Consider the following 22,263-nt stretch of genomic DNA (forward strand, 5'->3'; position numbering starts at 1 on the left):
CCCTGGCCTGGGGCAAGCGGCAGCGATGTGTGGTGGCGAATGGCAGGCCACTTGCGCAGCTAACGGCTGCGACGGGGGGTCCACGGTCAGCGGAGGCCCGGCCCCTGCTGCGGACCGGAGCGGGACAGTGGTGGCCGCCGGCAGTATTGCACTTGCCGCGGCCACTGGTGAGAACAGGGAGGTGCTGTAGCAAGATGGCAGCGACCGCGGGTAGGCCGCAGCTGCGGGCTGAGGGGAGGCGGCAGCAGCCGCGGGTTGAACTGAGGCCGCAAGTCTTGGATAACCGCCTCGGTACCGTCCTTCTGGAGTCCTCGGTGAGCGTCCCCCCTGGCACTGGTGAGTCGCTCTCGCTTTCAGCCGCTCCCACGGTCTCCTGCTGTCTGTGTGTCGGTCTGCTGACTCATCGTCCCGGGAATTCCCCGCCTCCTTTATATTGGTTCCTCCCCCAGTCCATCTGTCTGTCACAATGGTCCGTCCCTGAATTCTGCCCCCCCGGGGACAGTTTCACCAAGGAACCCAGATGACGGCTCCTTTGGTTCCGGCCCAGACACTCGCCGGGGGCCGTTCCTCCCACACAGAGAGCAACGCAGAACCACAAGGTGCCAAGCAAAGAGCAGAGCAGCACCGTAAGGTGCAGAGCTGCAAGGCGCAGAGCGAAGAGCAGAGCAGCACCGTAAGGCACAGAGCAAAGAGCAGAGCAGTACCGTAAGGTGCAGAGCAGAACTACAAGGAGCAGAGCGAAGAGCACCGTAAGGTGCAGAGCGAAGAGCAGAGCTGCAAGGTGTAGAGCGGAACTGCAAGGGTGTGGATCGGAGAACGGATCAGAATCGCAGGTTGCAGAGCAGGGTGCAGAGCAAAGTCGCAGGATGCGGAGCAGAGTCACAAGAGAAAACAAAAGGATACACACAGCAAGGTAGAGATAGCTACAGACAAGGATACAAATAAGTACAGGTATAGGCCTCAGTACAGACAAGGACGGACACGGAACAAGTACAGGACAGAGGATTCAGGCCTGAGTATGCACCCCTCAGGGAGGCGGAAAACAAGACACAGGATACAGGTGCGGGCCAGGGTATGCAGTCCCCTGGAAGGCGGAACAAGAGAAATAGCAGGACAGGACCTGGCAACAACATAGCCAAAGACAGACTGAAAGCGTTTGTTGCTCAGGCATCCTCCTATGGGTGGGGATGCCTTAAGTACCTGAGGCCTCTTGGCAATTGGCTGAGGACACCTTAGGAAGGTGCACACTGTCTCTATAAGAACCAGGAAGTGCCACCCTAAGCACACAGCCAGGAAGTATACAAAGAGCAGGCAGGAGACATAAGGTTCACAGCATGGAGCAGGCAGAGAGCAGAACTCACAGCATGGCCTGGAGGGGTAAGTAAGATAATGTATCTGCCTGGTGGGAGATGGAAAGCCATGCAGTGATGCCGTCACGGTTGTTACACACTAAATTTGAGACTGACTTTCAAAAAAAGATGCCGTATCGGGGCAATGCCATATACCGTGAATAAGATCACAATCAGAAAGATGGCATTTAGGGAAGCAAACTCAGACTCTAAAGTTTAGTCTGAAAAGGTATGCTTTTTGTGAATCCAGCCTAATATATAATATCGTATGAGGCAAGCTAGGATATAATTTCTAGGAAGGTGAATACCTGCCATGGTCTTTAAAAACAATAACTTTAGTTAAACTGATTCTGGGGCGCTTCCTTCCCAAAGGAAATGACTGAAGGCTTTATAAAGCGTATTGATGTCCGAGTGTTTAATTGGCAGTGGGAGAGTTTGTAGTTGGTACATCGGTTTGGCCATCGATTTGATGAGGTGAGCTCTGTCAAAAAATGATGGTAAAAGGCCATGCCAGGATTTTAGATGATTAATAATCTTGATCATTAGAGGGGTGTAGTGAAGAGATTAGTGACAAAGCTGTTCGCCCAATTTTTATTCCTAGAACTAGGAGTTCTGTAGCTATTTTTTAAAATAAAGGGGCCAAAGGGCAACCTTGTCATGTTCCTGATCTGAAGGGGAAAGACATAGACAAGAAGCCAGGGGTATATACTTGAGCCTTATGGAGGAATATAAATTGTGTATATAGTTAAAAAAAAAAAAAATGGGCATGACAACAATTTTGATAACATCATATATAGGCATTCCCATTTTATATTGTCAGAAGCTTTTTCGGCATCAATAGTGCAATAGATACTATGGCCAGGGACATCTGTATTGCAAGGCAGACTAGGTAGCTGCTTAGACGTTCCACTGATAATAGAAAAACAGCATCCGATTTAGAGACTAGTTGATGACCTGTAATGACATCACGATCATGCCATGTACTCTGAGAATGTCAGGACCTTTGGTGAGGGCCTGGCATTGAAAAAGGAGCGTGCAGTGAAGGACGAGAACATCGGCCTCTGACCTCCCCCATCAGAATGATAGAAATGCTCATTGGCCACTGCTCCTTTCCACCTGCACTGAGCCCCTGAGGGGAAGGAAGAGCTGGAGACCCTGCATCTACCAAACTGAGTTGTCAGATAAGGAGTACAGCACCCAGGGTGTGCGCTGCGCCTGGTGATGATGGCTCCTGGCCTGCTGTCAGCAACTCCTGAGGACAGGGAGGTGTCAGCTGGGAGCAGAAGCTGCAGCTCATAGTGTGGAACATCTCATTCCCTCAGTGTGTGGTCTGTGAGCTATGTGCATGTGTTTATGTGAATTAGGCTGGGTTCACATTACGTTATGGCCATGCGTTTAACGCATCCGTTACATAGCGGCATTCACGCTATGTAACGGAGGCGTTAATGCACCCATACACTGCTATAGACGAGCGCATCGCTAGCGCATGTCTTAATCAGCATGCGTTAGCGATGTGCCGTCATTGTGTGATGGACCCTCGGACGCGGTCTGCAGCAGATGGAGCCTCTGCGCTAGCATAACACGATCGTAAATAAAGAGTTGTGTTAGCGCAGTCCGTTTAACGCATGCGTTGAACGGACTGCTCTAACACAATCTGAACCTAGCCTTACATGCATCAAATGAGCATTTATTGTGAAGCATGTGTGTGCCATGTATATGTGTGTGTGTATAAGTGTGTGCCATGTACGTGTGTATAAGTGTGTGCCATGTACATGTGCGTTCTATGTATGTGTGTGCCATGCATGTGTGTGTGTCATGTACATGTATGTGTGTGTATAAGTGTGTGCCATGTACATGTGCGTTCTATGTATGTGTGTGCCATGCATGTGTGTGTGTCATGTACATGTATGTGTGTGTATAAATGTGTGCCATGTACATGTGTGTTCTATGTATGTGTGTGCCATGCATGTGTGTGTGTCATGTACATGTATGTGTGTGTATAAATGTGTGCCATGTACATGTGTGTTCTATGTATGTGTGTGCCATGCATGTGTGTGTGTCATGTACATGTATGTGTGTGTATAAATGTGTGCCATGTACATGTGTGTTCTATGTATGTGTGTGCCATGCATGTGTGTGTGTCATGTACATGTATGTGTGTGTATAAGTGTGTGCCATGTACATGTGTGTTCTATGTATGTGTGTGCCATGCATGTGTGTGTGTCATGTACATGTATGTGTGTGTATAAGTGTGTGCCATGTACATGTGTGTTCTATGTATGTGTGTGCCATGCATGTGTGTGTGTCATGTACATGTATGTGTGTGTATAAGTGTGTGCCATGTACATGTGTGTTCTATGTATGTGTGTGCCATGCATGTGTGTGTGTCATGTACATGTATGTGTGTGTATAAATGTGTGCCATGTACATGTGTGTTCTATGTATGTGTGTGCCATGCATGTGTGTGTGTCATGTACATGTATGTGTGTGTATAAGTGTGTGCCATGTACATGTGTGTTCTATGTATGTGTGTGCCATGCATGTGTGTGTGTCATGTACATGTATGTGTGTGTATAAGTGTGTGCCATGTACATGTGCGTTCTATGTATGTGTGTGCCATGCATGTGTGTGTGTCATGTACATGTATGTGTGTGTATAAGTGTGTGCCATGTACATGTGCGTTCTATGTATGTGTGTGCCATGCATGTGTGTGTGTCATGTACATGTATGTGTGTGTATAAATGTGTGCCATGTACATGTGTGTTCTATGTATGTGTGTGCCATGCATGTGTGTGTGTCATGTACATGTATGTGTGTGTATAAATGTGTGCCATGTACATGTGTGTTCTATGTATGTGTGTGCCATGCATGTGTGTGTGTCATGTACATGTATGTGTGTGTATAAATGTGTGCCATGTACATGTGTGTTCTATGTATGTGTGTGCCATGCATGTGTGTGTGTCATGTACATGTATGTGTGTGTATAAGTGTGTGCCATGTACATGTGTGTTCTATGTATGTGTGTGCCATGCATGTGTGTGTGTCATGTACATGTATGTGTGTGTATAAGTGTGTGCCATGTACATGTGTGTTCTATGTATGTGTGTGCCATGCATGTGTGTGTGTCATGTACATGTATGTGTGTGTATAAGTGTGTGCCATGTACATGTGTGTTCTATGTATGTGTGTGCCATGCATGTGTGTGTGTCATGTACATGTATGTGTGTGTATAAATGTGTGCCATGTACATGTGTGTTCTATGTATGTGTGTGCCATGCATGTGTGTGTGTCATGTACATGTATGTGTGTGTATAAGTGTGTGCCATGTACATGTGTGTTCTATGTATGTGTGTGCCATGCATGTGTGTGTGTCATGTACATGTATGTGTGTGTATAAATGTGTGCCATGTACATGTGTGTTCTATGTATGTGTGTGCCATGCATGTGTGTGTGTGTATATAAGTGTGTGTCATGTACATGTATGTGTGTGTGTATAAGTGTGTGCCATGTACGTGTGTGTTCTATGTATGTGTGTGCCATGCATGTGTGTGTGTGTATATAAGTGTGTGTCATGTACATGTATGTGTGTGTGTATAAGTGTGTGCCATGTACGTGTGTGTATGCATGTAAAAGTGTGTTCCTTCTGTGTGTGTATATGTGTGTGTCATATAATTGTCCAGCGAACAAGCAAAATGTTGCTCATTCATTGAGTGATTGGATTGTTTATGGCAGAACATAAATCATTGTTCTCGGCAGCACATCGCCGGTGTAAGCTGCACATGTGCTGCTGATCAGGGTTGTGGAGTCAGTAAGCCAAACCACCGACTGCAACTCCTCATCTTCCCTGACTCCGACCCCACAGCCCCGGTCACTACTGAGCAGGTACATAAAGTGCAGCACAGATTCATCTCAGCTAAAAGCCCAGATCAGGAACAGAACAGACATTTCAGAGCTTTCCCAAATTGCTATGAAAAAATTACGCAACATCCTGCACCCAATGTATTATATTGTGTATTTAAAGAGTCAGATTCTGTCCATTTGATACCGACTCCACCAAAATGGACAGCAACTCCGACTTGACAGCCCTGCTGCTTCTAACATGATGCTATATGGGGATAGATGGAGCTACTCGTGTTCTGTCCCCATCATTCTTCATTAGCCGGTGTAGAGAGGTCGAGAAACAAGAGCTAAACTACTTTAATATTGCTGATCTCACTCACTGAACGGCCTCATTTTAAGTTTTTGCCTAGGGCCCCACTTTGTCTAAAATCGGCCCTGACTTGTGGGTGAGAGATCTTTCGTGTTTGTGGAAGAGTCTTCAAACTGATTATGAAGTGGTGGTAAATGCAGAAGCACCCACTAATGCACAGTCCGGGTTTGAAGGGGCAGGTGTGTCACCATGCGTCTTTCCTGATGCCATTTTTGGAACAGACACAGATTCTTTTTTGGTTCCAGGGATGTCACTAGACAGCACTCCCTTCTCCTATCACATTTCCAAATTTTATTATTTATTTTTGGTACTCTAGGTAAACTCCCTGGTGAAGATTACTAAATTATAGGGCGCCATTTTCACAAAATATATGGCCATTTCTTTTATTCCAGTTTTTGGGCTTGTGATTGGCAGTATAAGGTTTTATCATCTGGTCTAACCAGTCTACGTCTCCCACAAATTTATTATACCCCTGTATGCACACTGGCATCAAAGTAATGGATGTTGTGACACATTCCTGGCACCACTTGTATATTTTATCATCAGAAGAGGTGAGTGAAGCAAATTTGTGCCATTTTTTAGGAAATATGAAAAATGTGCGTTTCTATTTGAGTGAATCACCTAAAAATGCCAGCCACCAATTTACACGTTGCAGAACTCTGCATCAACCACTGTAGGCTCACATGACCTCAGGGGCAGCTTTGCTCATAATACCTTGCAGCTATCACATGACATGGTACAGAGCAGTCAATCAGGCAGGACTATCCTAGCCTGTGTAAAAGCCAAGACAAGGAATGCAGCAGCCATTATAGGGCGATTTCCTGAAAACGCGAAAACCTCACAGATCAGCAAGAGATAAGGAGAGAAAGCCCTAAAATATTGGACACATACTAAGTACAATAATAGGTTGCGTAACAGCAGTACTGAAGAAGATAAGAAGATGAGTGCAGTAGTCTGTAAATAAGTAGTAATTAAGAGGATTTAATGATTTTTCTCACATGCAGAAAAGGTCCGAGTTTCATCAGCTTTTCTGAAAGAAAACAAAACGGAGGTTTCTCAGAGTTCTCCTAAGGCCATGTTCACACATTCAGTATTTGGTCAGTGTGTATTAGCCGAAATCAGGAGAGGAACAGAGGAAAAGCTAACAGAAGCACGTCACCACTTCCGTATTAATCACCCACTCCTGGTTTTAGCATACAAATACTGATGTAAAATACTGACCAAGTCCTATGGCATTTTTTCGCAGACCCAAAGACTTGAACTGGGAGACTGAGCCAAGGCTCAGATTGAAATCACACAAGTCTCCCTGATTTTGTGAGGACCACTCAGACACAGACATAGGAACAGGCTCATAGATTATATTAGATCGGAGTTCTAGCCTGTAAAAACCATGGATAAACTCGTAGGAGATAAACTGACCAATGAGCCATAATACAGGGCTTCAATTAGTAAGGGGGGAGCGAAAGATACATGCCAGCGGTAGTGCTAAATTCAGGCCACGTTCACACCTTCTGTATTTGGTCAGTATTTTACATCAGTATTTGTAAGCCAAAACCAGGAGTGGGAGATAAATGCAGAAGTGGGGACGTGTTTCTATTAGGCCGGGGTCAGACTTGCGAGTACAATGCGAGCAACTCGCATCAATATCCGGCACTGCCGGCGGTCCTTGGGACCGGAGTGGGCGGCTGCATGTATTTCTATGCAGCCGCACACTTTGGTCCCGAATGCTTTTGGCAGTGCCGGGTATTGAGGCGCAAGTGTGACCCCGGCCTTACACTTTTCCTCGGATTGTTCCACTCCTGATGTAAAATACTGACCAAATACTCAATGTGGTCTCAGACTCAGTGTAGCTGCTATCTGTACTGCTTAATAAGGAATCACACTTTTTTTTTTCTTAATGCACTAGAAAGCATCATGCCAAGTTGCCAACACAATATCACTGAAACAAAACAAATCTGAACTCTGTCAAGTCAGACAAGGTGTGTTTGCTTGTTACAAGGGCCTGTACCAAGTTTTTGCATCAATTGCGCAAAATAAATAATTTCTAAAATGACAAAATAGCATCATTGAATGTTTCTCTGGCGGTGTGCTCTTCTAGTCAACCGAGTGCCGCGATGCTGTGACCGCCAAAAGGGGCAGATACTGGAAACCTCAAGAGCGCCCCGCTCTGGATCTGCTGGGGCTTTGGAAGGGGACTATGCCTCTATTTTTTATTAATACGTCTAAAAAACATCCGGTGGGCCAACCTGCTTGATTCAACACACATCTGTTTATACGGAATAGGCTTTTATTCCCCGATAAACCGCACATGTTCCGAACACCCAACTGTCTCAGAAGAGAGGGACAGATTTGGCAGCACACAGATGTGATGCCCTTAGCCATGGGTAAATCACCATAGATGACAGATAGAAAGAAGTTCTAAAGCTGTCCGGCCTCACTGAAAGTGCGGCTCCTGGGAGAAACCACTGTATTTCTTCTGGGAGCCGATGGCTTTCAGTCACACGAGCGTGCTGCCGGCACGGCTACAGTCATGGCTCTGTACACAGGGCACGCTCTGCTGCAGTGACTGACAGCCGGCTCTCCACAGAGTAACTTCATCTCATAGCCCACGCTTGGCCCTGAGAAAATAACAAAGCTTATACTCCCCTCCCGTGGCAGCACCATTCCTGCGGTGTTGGCACTCGCTCCACAGGGGCATCACTGTCTCCGCCTCTGGACAAATGGAGCATGACTTAGAATCATAGAATCGTAGAGTTGGAAGGGACCTCCTGGGCCATCTGGTCCAACCCCCTGCTCAAAGCAGGATTCGCTAAATCATCCCAGTCAGATGTCTGTCCAGCCTCTGTTTGAAGATTTCCATTGAAGGAGAACTCACCACTTCTCGTGGCAGCCTGTTCCACTCATTGATCACTCTAACTGTCAAAAAGTTTTTTCTAATATCTAATCTGTGTCTCCTCCCATTCAGTTTCATCCCATTGCTTCTAGTCTTTCCTTGTGCAAATGAGAATAAAGTTGATCCTTCTACAATGTGACAGCCCTTTAGATATTTGTAGACAGCTATTAAGTCTCCTCTCAGTCTTCTCTTTTGCAAACTAAACATTCCCAAATCCTGCAACCTTTCCTCATAAGACAGGGTTTGCAGACCAGTCACCATTCTGGTCGCTCTTTTCTGAACTTGCTCCAGTTTGTTGATGTCTTTTTTAAAATGTGGTGTCCAAAACTGGACACAATATTCCAGATGAGGTCTGACCAAAGAGGAGTAGAGGGAAATAATGACTTCACGTGATCTAGACTGTATGCTTCTGTTAATACATCCTAGAATTGCATTTGCCTTTTTTGCTGCTGCATCACACTGTTGACTCATATTCAGTCTGTGATCTATTAGTATACCCAAGTCTTTTTCACATGTGCTGTCACTTAGCCCTATTCCTCCCATTCTATATATGCTTTTTTCATTTTTATTGCCCAGATGTAGTACTTTGCATTTCTCCCTGTTAAAAACCATTCTGTTAGTTGCTGCCCACTTCTCCAGTTTATTTAAATATTTTTGAATCCTCTCTCTCTCTTCTCTAGTATTAGCTATCCCTCCTAGCTTTGTGTCATCAGCAAATTTAATCAGTTTACCCTCAATTCCTTCATCTAAATCGTTGATAAAGATGTTGAACAATACAGGGCCCAGGACAGAGCCCTGTGGTACCCCACTTGAGACATTCTTCCAACTGGATGTGCAGCCATTTACGACCACTATTTGGGTCCGATCACTAAGCCAGTTATGAATCCACCTAACAGTTGCCTTGTCCATTCCATACTTAGTCATTTTTTCAATAAGGATTGTATGAGAGACTTTGTCAAATGCTTTGCTGAAGTCAAGATATATTATATCTACAGCATTTCCTTGATCCACCCAATCAGTGATACCGTCATAGAAGGAAATTAAGTTAGTCTGACATGACTTATTAGTTACAAACCCATGCTGACTCTGTTTAATCACTTCATTCTTATCCAGGTATTGACATACATGTTGTTGGGCGGAGCCTGAACGTTGGTGGAGCAAGAAGCAGGAAACCTGAGCTCCCGGACAAATGCACCAAAAGGGGCTCTAATATCACCAGAGCCTTCTTTTTATACCATCCCCGCATTACAACCCAAACCAGGACCCCACTGGATCGCATAGACCCTGGGTGGCGAGTCACGTTCGGGATAAAGAAGGGATTCATCTAACTGAGGCCCTGCAGGCGGGAGATTGCCGGAGTGGCGGAAGGATATACTGCTAACAGCACCATCGCCTCGGGCAGAAGACTTCACCCCTGACCTAAGGCTGTCAGATAAGAGAGACCCCGGAGCTAACCCTCCCCTGCAGATAAGGTACCATTGCGAAATCCCCAGACCAGGACACACAAAATCGCTACTGTTCTCATAGCTGGGGGACGGCTACAGAGAGTGTGTATCACGCCGCAGCATTGAAAATAGTCCCGTCGGGCTTGCAGAAGACACGCGGCCCGGGACCTAGAATAGACGTGCAGCGGCACGCTTCAGCCTCCTCCCCTCTCTGCAATCAGTGAGAGAGATCTGAGGGATTCAAGCGTCTCCGGGAGCTGAGGTAACGCTGAAATAACAGAAGCAAGGTGACGGAGTGTCTTGAGCAGGGGGGTCTGATTCAGGGGACAGAGGATCAGGAGAGCATGGTCATTCTCCCTAACTCCGTAGCAATAAAGGAGATAATCAATTAATCAAGTGGGGGCCTGAGACTGTCTGACCTGAGGGGTGCGAGGAGAGAAGGGAGTAATATAAGGAGCCTTAGATCTGTATTAAGCGCTCCCCCCCCACCAGTGCTGTCCCTACATCTTTCCTCCCCCCCTTATCTGCTTTCTAATTAACCCATGTTATACCTAGCTGAACGGATATAAGAGAGGATTCTCTGGAAAACCAGCAGAAAGTGGTTATAGACTGCCATCTAGTGACCAGAGCCAGAACGACATCTCTTTCCATTGTTTATCACTTATAAGATTGGGCATAAAATGGAACATTAGCTAAATTCATAGCCAGCGAGAGGAATTCTAATCTTCAAACTGCTCTATTCTTCTCTGCTTTAGATAACTGCAAAAATGGGGAGATCCAGCGTAAAAACGCAAAAGAGCATGCCCAAACCTACAAAGTCCACTACGCAAACAGACATGGATGACTTTCTTAAAAAACAAACGGTTCCGTCAGATTCTCTTAAACCACCCAAGCTTCGTGATTTGACCTCATTAGAAGATTCAGATTCTGAACCGGAGAGTGACTCTGACACGGGCAGCACAGCGAGAGAGGCCTTAGTCACTCGTTCGTTCATCAAACGTATATTGTCTAAAGCTCTTGAGCCAATAGGACAAGAACTTGCAGAGATAAAACACGACCTAAAACTTCAAGGCCACAGACTTGAGACATTGGAAAATTCGCAAGTTGCCATGACACAAAGTTCGAACGCTGTACTAGACTCTTTAAAAGTCCATGAACTCCAACTACATACAATTCACACGGTGCTAGAAGATCATGAAAACAGAGAACGTCGTAACAACATAAGAGTTAAAGGCCTTTCTGAAACGGTGGCCTTTGAGGCGTTATGGAAAGCAACACAAGAGATATTCAAAGATCTACTTAATGAATCAGATCCACAGGAAATCGAACTGGTGAGAGTACACAGAGCATTGCGTCCGAGGCCTTCTCAAGGGGAAACTCCACGAGATGTGATCTGTCGCTTCCTCGATTATCGAGCAAAAGACTTAGTTCTTCGCAGAGCGCGGGAGGCGCAGGAGATCTCGTATGAAGGCTCACAAATTAAACTTTTCCAGGATTTATCGGCTAGCACTCTCAGGAAGCGGAGGATCTTGAAACCGTTCACTGAAGCATTGATAAAAAAAGGCATCCGTTTTAGATGGTTGTTCCCGTTTGGAGTACATATCACAAATGGAGACAAAGGTATCTCAGCAAGAACATCACAAGACATCAAAGAGGCATGTGAATCCTTGGGGATTGAGCTGGAGGCCTACCCGGACCTGGAGTCCTTCCATTCGGCGACCCTATTGCACCCGCTACCAGATGACCCGGCGTGGCAGATAGCCCTGACGCCAAAATCACAAAGGCTGAAAAGGAAGCTGACAAAGACCTCGCTTCCTAAGGACTCCAGAGACAATACTTGATCTTTGGGTTAGACCCAGATTTTGCAGTTAAGTTTTCTTGGTGTCTACCCCAGTTGGGGTATTGAGTATGGTTGAAGCAAATCTGATGGGGTTGGCGTGCTTTTCCAAATATGGGTAAGCACTGCTGCCACATCTATCCAATAATTCGTTGTAAGGTTTCAACCTAGATCTAGTTACAGCCCAAACTGGGCATTCTCCTAGAATGGAGCATTTCATATTTCATATTTAGTTTATAAGGTTGATTGGAATTTTCCTCAAGCTGGCACTCTATGAAACAATGTCAGTAGGTAACTATGGTACGTTGGCATATTGGTCAATGATATTGTGCAACATAATAACATGGATAATGTTAATATTGTGTTCTCCCCCTCTTCACCTTTTTGTTTTCTCTACCCTTTTCTTTCTTTCGTCTGGTCTACTTGTCCTAGACCCCCTCCCCACTCCCATAGGCACAGGGATTCGTCTCCGTCGTGAGCTGCAAGGATGCTGCTGTGTACAGAAACATGATGGATTCGGATAAGGTACACACATTCATCTCTTTTAACGCACATGGGCTGAATTCTCCAAACACTAGACGCCACACATTACAACTATTCAAAAAACAGCAGGCAGCAGTATTGCTTATTCAGGAAACGCACTTCAAACCGGATAAATTGCCCTCCTTTGAAAGCTCGATATATGATAAATGGTTTCATGCGACAACCACCCAGTCCGGTTCCAGAGGAGTGTCAATAGCAGTGGCAAGGGAAGTGCCCTTCCAGCTAAGAGAAACTATGGCGGACCCTCAGGGTCGTTACATCTTTGTCAAAGGTCTACTAAACGGTGCCCTTGTAACATTGTGCAGTTTATACGCACCAAATAAAAAACTTTTGAGATGGGTACTCTCAACACTGAAAAAAATTGATGGCTTTAGAGAGGGTGCATTGATTGTGGGTGGGGACTTGAATGTTGCATTAGAGCCTTTGCTAGACACGACCAAACAGAAAAGTTCGCTCTCACCTAAAGATCTTTACAGAATAAAGTCACAATTGGGATCTCTACAATTGATTGACACATGGAGATATCTAAACCCCTCTGACCGAGACTACACCTTCTACTCCCACCCTCATAACTCTTACCACCGTTTAGACTATATTTTTATATCCAGTAAAATGCTTGCCAATATACAACAGGCGAAAATAATCCCGAATATTTATTCCGATCACTCTTCGGTTTTGTTAAAATTCTCATTATCTAAAGCCTTTCCCCGACATAGAGTATGGCGGCTCAATGAGTCAGTACTTGGAAGTACCGAGGTACAGACACGTATAAACAAAGTGCTTTCCCAATATTTTGAGCAAAATGCTTCACCAGAAATTTCCTCACAGATACTATGGGAAGCACATAAGTCAGTTGTCAGAGGGGAGTTGATATCTATCACTTCCTTTCTAAATAAACTGCAACAAAAAGAAATCCAGGATCTTTATGATAGTATATCACAGCTGGAGCTTACACATAAACATAAAATAGATCAACATAGCTTAGAGAAGCTGCAACAAAAAAGACAGCAACTTAAAGACATATTAAACTCGAGATCTGCTAAGCTCTATGCAACATGGAAAAACAGAATGTACGTCCATGGAGACAAAGCATCCAAATTAATGTTATCGCAACTAAGGAAGCGGCAGTCACGTACGCTGATTAACTCAATCAAGAATGAACAAGGGTTAAGCTCGCAAACTCCTGAGCACATGGAGCGGGCATTCCTTGACTACTATAAGAAATTATATAATCTCCGTCCGGAAGATAACGCCGATTCCGCACTTAAAAGAAGCATGGACACTAGGTCCTTCCTAAGCACTTTAGATCTGCCTGTCTTGTCTGATTCCCAAAAACAATATCTCACTAGACCTTTTTTACTAGGGGAGTTGCAGTCCGCCCTGTCAAAGTGCCCGAAGGGGAAAGTGCCCGGTCCAGATGGATTCTCAGCACTTTACTATAAATCCTTCTCTGGCCTCCTACTCCCACATTTATTGAACGTTTGCAACGCAGTTTTACAAGGCCACCCATTGCCAAACCAAATGCTTACAGCCAGAATATCCCTAATACACAAAGAGGGGAAGGATCCTGAACAATGTAGTAGCTATAGGCCAATCTCTCTCCTTAATGTGGACCTAAAAATCCTAGCAGGGCTGATAGCAAAAAGAATGGCCAAGTCATTGCCAAATTTGATTTCCTTAAATCAGACCGGGTTTGTGGGTGGAAGGGAGGGAAGGGATAATGTCCACAAAGTATTACACCTTCTTCAATACGCAAAAAATCGTAAACTCCCATTGATGCTTCTTGGAACAGATGCAGAGAAGGCCTTTGACAGGGTGGACTGGGTATACCTACGGGAAGTGCTGATCAAGTTTGAGATACCCGAAGCGTTTATAGCAGCCGTAATGGCAATGTACGATAAGCCCAAGGCACATATTAGGATTAACGATTTTACAACAGATGCATTTACTATAAAGAACGGAACAAGACAGGGCTGTCCCCTATCCCCGTTGTTATTTGTGCTAGCAATGGAACCTCTCTTAAAGGCCATACAAATACATGAGGGAATAGAGGGTATTCGTATCAATAAGACACACTATAAAATAGCGGCATTTGCGGACGATCTCTTAGTCTTGATGACTAATCCTTTGCTGGGACTTCCAACATTGATGGATCTCATAGATCAATATAGCAAAATTTCCAATTTTAAAGTAAATATGTCTAAGTCGGAAGCGCTAGACATACATATATCCCCGAATACCTTAGCTAAACTAAAAAGTACATACCCATTCACCTGGCCAAAACAATATATCAAATATTTAGGTGTAAAGATAGGAAGATCGGATAGAGACCTTTTTCAACAGAATATTCCCCCCCTAATTGCCTCAGTAGAAACCATCATGAAATCATGGAGGGACTCGTATGTGTCGTGGATGGGAAGGAAAAATTTACTGAAGAGCCTAATCTTACCCAAGTTCATATATATCTTCCAAATGCTCCCTATAACCATCCCCAAATCGTATCTTCTGAAAATTAATACATTATTCCGCAGATATGTTTGGAAAAAGCAAAAGCCCCGATTAGCATACAGGACATTAACATTAAACAAATCGAGGGGTGGGATGGGTGCACCAGACATAGTAAGGTACTACCAAGCGACAATGCTTACCAGAGTGGTAGACCTGTTGCGGTCTCCTAACAATAAGCAGTGGATTGAGGTGGAGGAAGCCCTAGCACCTTATCCCCTGAGATCCATCCTTTTGGCATATCCTTGTAAAAACATAAACAAAAATTTACCTAATATACACACCAAAGCTACCTTAAAATTATGGAAGGGATTGGTAAAACTCTAGTTCCCCCTTTGTCCCCCTTACTCAAGTTGGCAGATATAATGCCACACGCATCTTATTCCCGAGACAATGATCTAATCAAACCCGGTTCCCTGGCAAATGTAGCGGTTGATGAACTCTTAACGGACGGGGCACTCCCCTCCTTTCAGGAACTGAAGAAGCAACCAGGGCTTTCCAACTTGACCTTTATACAATTCGGCTCTATAAGAGACTCCTTGGCACAGTATCTTTTAGGAGCAGACGTTACCCGCCCACTGACTGCATTTGAGACTCTCTGTGCAACAAAGGATAAACCCAAAAAGATAATGTCGTCTATTTACCAGGTTTTAAATATAACTGACTGTTGCCTCAAAAGAGCCTATATAACACATTGGGAAAAGGATTTGGGATACAAGTTTACCCCAAATCAAATATCACACATTTATAATTCTTCTCATGGCCCATCACAATGCGTTAGAGCACAAGAGAATTCCTTTAAAATAGTCGCCAGATGGTATATTACACCACAGCAGAACACTTATTGGCAGACGGGGTCTTCTACTAGATGCTGGAGATGCTGTGACTCGGAGGGAACATACTTACATATGTGGTGGTCCTGTCCACCCCTGCTGCAGTTCTGGCGACTAGTAGAGGATTATATCGGGGAAATTGTGGGCAAAAAGCTTACATTGACACCGGAGATAGTGCTCTTAAATTTTCTGTCACCGACTGGACATAAGAATACTGCTCTGTTGACTCAACACATTCTTTCAGCAGCGAAACTTTTGATACCTATGAACTGGAAGACAACTACCACTCCATCTATATCCCAATTGCAAGAGAAGGTAGATATGCTATATCAAGTAGCCAAACTGGCTGCCTTGGTGAATGGCTCACTTTCAGCTTTTGAAAGAGTATGGCACCCATGGACCCGATTCAGATCCATTAGTAGAAGTTGATAAGGCTATAGTGGCCTCCTTGCTCGGCTTTATCAGAGTGGACGAAACCCTTGTTGCCTAGTGTTCCCCTCTCCCCCCCCCTCCCCTTACTTCCCCTATATTCCACCCCTATCTCCCAACTTCTCCCTCTAATTACTTGACCTCCTGTCCCTTTACTCCCTATACTGTTTTTTTTTTCTCTTTTCTTCTTTTTTGTTCTTCTTCATCTTTGTTTGAAATCATGGCATATGTGATGTAGCAGGGGCATGTGGATGGGAAGAACCCAGATTTGAACCCAGATAATCTTGCTACTGGAAGTTCCTTTAAGGCTGTTGTTGTCCTTAAACCTCTATATATCAATAGTTTTTGCCATGAATTGATATTTCAAACCATCTGTTTAACTCCCGAAAAGTGGAATTTGTAGGTTATATAATAATTTTGTAAGCTACTTTGTTGATTGCTTTCTTTCGGATGTAACTTGCAGATTTCAATAAATAAAACATTAAAACAGACATACATGTTGTTTAATAATTTGTTCAAAGATCTTTCCTGGTATAGAAGTCAGACTCACCGGCCTATAGTTGCCTGGGTCCACCTTCTTCCCCTTTTTGAAGATAGGAACAACATTTGCTCTTCTCCAGTCTTCTGGCACTTCTCCTGTTCTCCAAGAATTTTCAAAGATTATGGAGAGGGGTTCAAAAATTTCTTCTGCTATCTCCTTCAGTACTCTGGGGTGTAATTCATCTGGACCTGGAGACTTGAATTCATTTAGGTTAGCTAAGTGTTTCCTCACTATCTTTCTGTTTATAGATATCCTGGATTCTTCTATTCCCTTAATAGGACAGTGAATAACAGTTGATGTTACATTTCCTTTCTGAGAGAAAACAGATGCAAAATAGGAATTTAAAAGTTCAGCCTTCTCAACATCCTGTCTTACCATTTCATCATTTTCATCCTGTAAAAATCCTATAGCATCTTTGACTTTTCTTTTACTTTTGACATATCCCCAAAATCCTTTATTATTGCTTTTGACATCTCTTGCAAGCCTCAATTCATTTTCAGCTTTAGCTAATTTGATTTGTGCCCTGCAGACAGCATTATATTCTTCTTTAGATATGCCTCCCTCTTTCCATTTTATAAACATTTTTTTCTTCCTTTTTAGCATGTGCTTAAGTTCTGTGTTCATCCATCCTGGTTTCCTTAAATGCTTCCTATTCTTCCCTCTTTTCGGAATTGTTAACAACTGTGCTTTGAGAATTTCATTTTTCAAGATTTCCCATCCTTCCTGGACATTTTTGTCTTTAAGGATATCCAGCCATTGGGTCCCTCCGATTCTCTTTCTGAATCCCTTAAAATCTGCCTTTCTGAAATCTAACCTTGACGTCTGAGTCTTCACAGGTCTTCCGCCTCTAGTTATCCAAAATTCTAAAATAGCATGGTCGCTACCTCCTAGGGTCCCAGCCATTTTTACCTCCTCGACCATTTCCTCCCTGTTTATAAGGATTAGATCCAAGGTAGCAGTTCCCCTTGTTTTCTCCCCTACCTTTTGGAAGATAAAGTTGTCAGCAAGAGAGGATAAGAATTTCCTTGACCTGTTAGTTTTGCCTGAGAGAGATTCCCAACAAATGTCTGGATAGTTGAAATCTCCCATGACAACTATGTCATATTTTTTGGAGAACTTGGCCATTTGATGCATAAAGAGTTCATCCATATCTTCAGCTTGCACAGGCGGCCTGTAGTAAATGCCTACAATGGTGTCCTTTCCATTGTTCTGTCCTTGTATTCTTACCCAAACAGTTTCCACAGAACTCCCAGTCTCTGAAGCTTCAATCTCTGTGCAGATATACGCGTTTCTAACATACAATGCGACACCCCCTCCACGTTTATCAAGTCTGTTTCTTGCAAATAAGTTGTATCCTTCTAGTCTTGTATTCCAATCATGTGTATTGTCCCACCAAGTTTCAGTGATTCCAATGACATCATATTTCTTTTCCTGTGTTAGTAGTTCCAATTCTCCTTGTTTGTTGCCCATGCTTTGTGCATTAGTATAGAAGCATTTTAGTTTGTGATTGGTTTCTCTTTCTCCAATAATAATTTTATTAATTAGATTCTTTCGTCTTTGTTCTTCCTTTCCACTTCTAATAGCAGAGTTCTCAATAGCATTTGTCAGGTGTATGGCTTTTTCTGGTCTTTTGCTTCCCTTCCCATGTTGTTCTAGTTTAAAGCTCTCCTTACAAGTGTAGCAAGCGACTTCCAAGTACATGTTCCATTTGTCCAAAGGCGGAGACAGCGATGCCAGTGCTGCTTGGCGCCAATGTCACAACAACCGTACGGAAGCCCCTGTGGAGCGAGTGCCAACACCGCTGGAATGGTGCCGCCACGGGAGGGGAGTATAAGCTTTATTATTTTATCAGGGCCAAACATTTTGATCAATAAAGGGGTCGTCCTAGTAGTGGGAAACCTCTGTAATCTTCCTCCCATTACCGCACTGTCAGAAAGGCAGCCTGGGAGCAATGTCACCCGAAATCTGCAGGTAAATAGGTCATACAAGATGACAGATTACAGCAAAGTAGGCTCAGCACTGAAGGGGTTACTGCCCCCTGTGCCCAGTAATGGAGGGATTACTGCCCCCCTGTGCAGCCCAGTAATGAAGGGGTTACTGCCCCCTGTGCCCAGTAATGGAGGGATTACTGCCCCCCTGTGCAGCCCAGTAATGAAGGGGTTACTGCCCCCTGTGCAGCCCAGTAATGGGGAATCTCCAGCACCTACCTCCACCTGCAGAGCCGCACTCCACATATATGGCTGCTCTGTGCGCACAGGACCTGGGATGAGGTCACAGGAGGGGAGGAGTCAGGGGTCACATGATCAGGGGCCTCAGTGTATGCAGGACTCTGCTGTGCTGGTTGTCATGGTGCTGGATGAGGGGAAGTTTCTGTGTGGGGTCAGGAGGGGTTTACAGGGGGGATGTAGCAGAGCCGTGTGTGTACGAGGTGTGCGGAGCGGAGCCGTGTGTGTACGAGGTGTGCGGAGCGGAGCCGTGTGTGTACGAGGTGTGCGGAGCGGAGCCGCGTGTGTACGAGGTGTACGGAGCGGAGCCGTGTGTGTACAGGGTGTACGGAGCGGAGCCGCGTGTGTACCAGGTGTACGGAGCGGAGCAGCGTGTGTACGAGGTGTACGGAGCGGAGCCGTGTGTGTACGAGGTGTACGGAGCGGAGCCGCGTGTGTACGAGGTGTACGGAGCGGAGCCGTGTGTGTACAGGGTGTACGGAGCGGAGCAGCGTGTGTAGGAGGTGTACGGAGCGGAGCCGCGTGTGTACGAGGTGTACGGAGCGGAGCCGCGTGTGTACGAGGTGTACGGAGCGGAGCCGCGTGTGTACGAGGTGTACGGAGCGGAGCCGCGTGTGTACGAGGTGTACGGAGCGGAGCCGCGTGTGTACGAGGTGTACGGAGCGGAGCCGCGTGTGTACGAGGTGTACGGAGCGGAGCCGCGTGTGTACGAGGTGTACGGAGCGGAGCCGTGTGTGTACAGGGTGTACGGAGCGGAGCCGCGTGTGTACCAGGTGTACGGAGCGGAGCAGCGTGTGTAGGAGGTGTACGGAGCGGAGCCGCGTGTGTACGAGGTGTACGGAGCGGAGCCGCGTGTGTACGAGGTGTACGGAGCGGAGCCGCGTGTGTACGAGGTGTACGGAGCGGAGCCGCGTGTGTACGAGGTGTACGGAGCGGAGCCGCGTGTGTACGAGGTGTACGGAGCGGAGCAGCGTGTGTACGAGGTGTACGGAGCGGAGCCGCGTGTGTACGAGGTGTACGGAGCGGAGCCGTGTGTGTACAGGGTGTACGGAGCGGAGCCGCGTGTGTACCAGGTGTACGGAGCGGAGCAGCGTGTGTAGGAGGTGTACGGAGCGGAGCCGCGTGTGTACGAGGTGTACGGAGCGGAGCCGCGTGTGTACGAGGTGTACGGAGCGGAGCCGCGTGTGTACGAGGTGTACGGAGCGGAGCCGCGTGTGTACGAGGTGTACGGAGCGGAGCCGCGTGTGTACGAGGTGTACGGAGCGGAGCCGCGTGTGTACGAGGTGTACGGAGCGGAAGTGTGTACCAGGTGTACGGAGCGGAGCAGCGTGTGTACGAGGTGTACGGAGCGGAGCTGCGTGTGTACGAGGTGTACGGAGCGGAGCTGCGTGTGTACGACGTGTGTGGAGTGTTGCCATGTGTGTTACGGCGTGTACGGAGTGGAGCCTCGTGTGAGGAGCCCTGTGTATATCACGTGTACAGAGCGGACCCACACAAGGTCATGATCATTTGATGATGTCATAATCAACTGATGATGTCCCCGCTATGCGGAGTGGGTGGAGCTATGTGGAGTGGGCGTGGCTTGATACACAACACATACACACACATACAGCTATGGGATGGAGGATGTGTGATGGATATATGGGCACGGGACTATGGGATGGAGGATATAAAAAAGAGCTGAGCCCATATGGATGAACATTAAAAATAGGATGTAAGGCAAAATATTATTAAAAGAAAACCTTTATTATTAATAGGTTAAATAACACTGTGCACACAAAAAGGCACCAAGAAAATATAAAACAAATACATAATTAATACATACATACTGTATGTATGTATTAATTTTGTATTTGCTTTATATTTTCTTGGTGGCTTTTTTACTAGTTAGGCACCATCACCATGGCAATCTTTGACCCACTGCAGCTTTAGTCCCCCTTTGACTTGGTCACTCTGTACTTCCTGGATCTTGTGCCTCTTCTCTGTATATGGTCTTCTGGTCACATTTTTGTGATTGATGAATGGGCCTTTATCAACATGAGTTAAATGCACTATAGCACTTTATAATATGCAGGTTGAAACCAGTTATAGAAAAATTGTTTCCTAAACATTCAATAAAAGAGCATAGGGCACAATAATATTTTATCTAACTTTGGCACATTCACAATTTGTGATATTTTTATGCAAATAGCAGTTTGGCACTTTATATTACATTGACTGATTTTTTCTTCAGTTTGAAGTGGATGTCACTTTGCACTCAGCAGTTTTTCATGAGTGAATTTCATTCCCATCTGTGGCAGCAGGGTGCAGCGTTTTGCTCATTTTTTGCGCTTTAGTTAACTGTTTTTTGACCGGCTGTTATCCTTTATTTATTATTTATCATCATTTTTTTGACAAATATTACACAGGTTCTGGTATGTTATTTCTTCTTTTATATTAATTAGCACTTAGCACTTTACATATGCACATTTTATATTTTATTAATTTTATTATTTTCTGCTCTATGCTAATTTCTGGATCTTTTGATATCATACCTGTGTGCTATACATTTAATTGGGGCTAAACTAATTAATTTTTTACCGTGGGTCTAAACTGTATGCATGTAATAAGTTTGTATTTGTTTTATATTTTCTTGGTGCCTTTTTGTGTGCACAGTGTTTAACCTATTAATAATAAAGGATTTTTATTAAAAATAATTTGCCTTACGTCCTATTTTTAACCCCTTCACCCCCAAGGGTGGTTTGCACGTTCATGACCCGGCCAATTTTTACAATTCTGACCACTGTCCTTTTATGAGGTTATAACTCTGAAAAACTTCCATGGATCCCGGTGATTCTGACACGGTTTTCTCATGACATATTGTACTTCATGTTAGTGGTAAAATTTCATTCATATAACTTGCGTTTATTTGTGAAAAAAACGGAAATTTGGCAAAAATTTTTAAAATTTCGCAATTTTCCAACTTTGAATTTTTATGCCCTTAAATCACAGAGATACGGCACACAAAAAACTTAATAAGTAACATTTCCCACATGTTTACTTTACATCAGCACAATTTTGGAACCAAAATTTTTTTGTTAGGAAATTATAAGGGTTAAAAGTTGACCAGCGATTTCTCATTTTTGCAACACCATTTTATTTTTACGGACCACATCACATTTGAAGCCACTTCGAGAGGTCTATATGATAGAAAATACCCAAAAGTGACACCATTCTAAAAACAGCACCCATTAAGGTGCTCAAAGCCACATTCAAGAAGTTTATTAACCCTTCAGGTGATTCACAGGAATTTTTTGAATATTTAAAAAAAAAAATGAACATTTAACTTTTTTTCACAAAAAAAAATACTTCAGGTTCAATTTTTTTTATTTTACCAAGGGTAACAGGAGAAATTGGACCGCAAAAGTTATTGTGCAGTTTGTCCTGACTACACTGATACCTGATATGTGGGGG

General features: G+C 44.7%; 2 protein-coding genes across 2 annotated transcripts in view; one reads left to right on the plus strand and one right to left on the minus strand.

The window, feature by feature from the left end:
• Positions 1–22,263, minus strand: part of LOC141053042 (uncharacterized) — a 97,042-nt gene that overhangs the window by 29,408 nt on the left and 45,371 nt on the right. The gene's annotated exons all lie outside the window — the stretch shown is intronic.
• On the plus strand, positions 9,595–16,535 carry LOC141053035 (uncharacterized). Its single transcript, XM_073550368.1, has 2 exons — positions 9,595–10,159; positions 10,653–16,535. Exon 2 carries the CDS (start codon positions 10,665–10,667, stop codon positions 11,736–11,738), a length of 1,074 nt encoding a protein of 357 aa, XP_073406469.1. The 5' UTR covers positions 9,595–10,159; positions 10,653–10,664; the 3' UTR covers positions 11,739–16,535.

The sequence above is a fragment of the Dendrobates tinctorius genome, unplaced genomic scaffold (genome assembly GCF_039654945.1).
Source record: "Dendrobates tinctorius isolate UK_male_01 unplaced genomic scaffold, ASM3965494v1 ptg000164l, whole genome shotgun sequence".
In the NCBI taxonomy this organism is placed as follows: domain Eukaryota; kingdom Metazoa; phylum Chordata; class Amphibia; order Anura; family Dendrobatidae; genus Dendrobates; species Dendrobates tinctorius.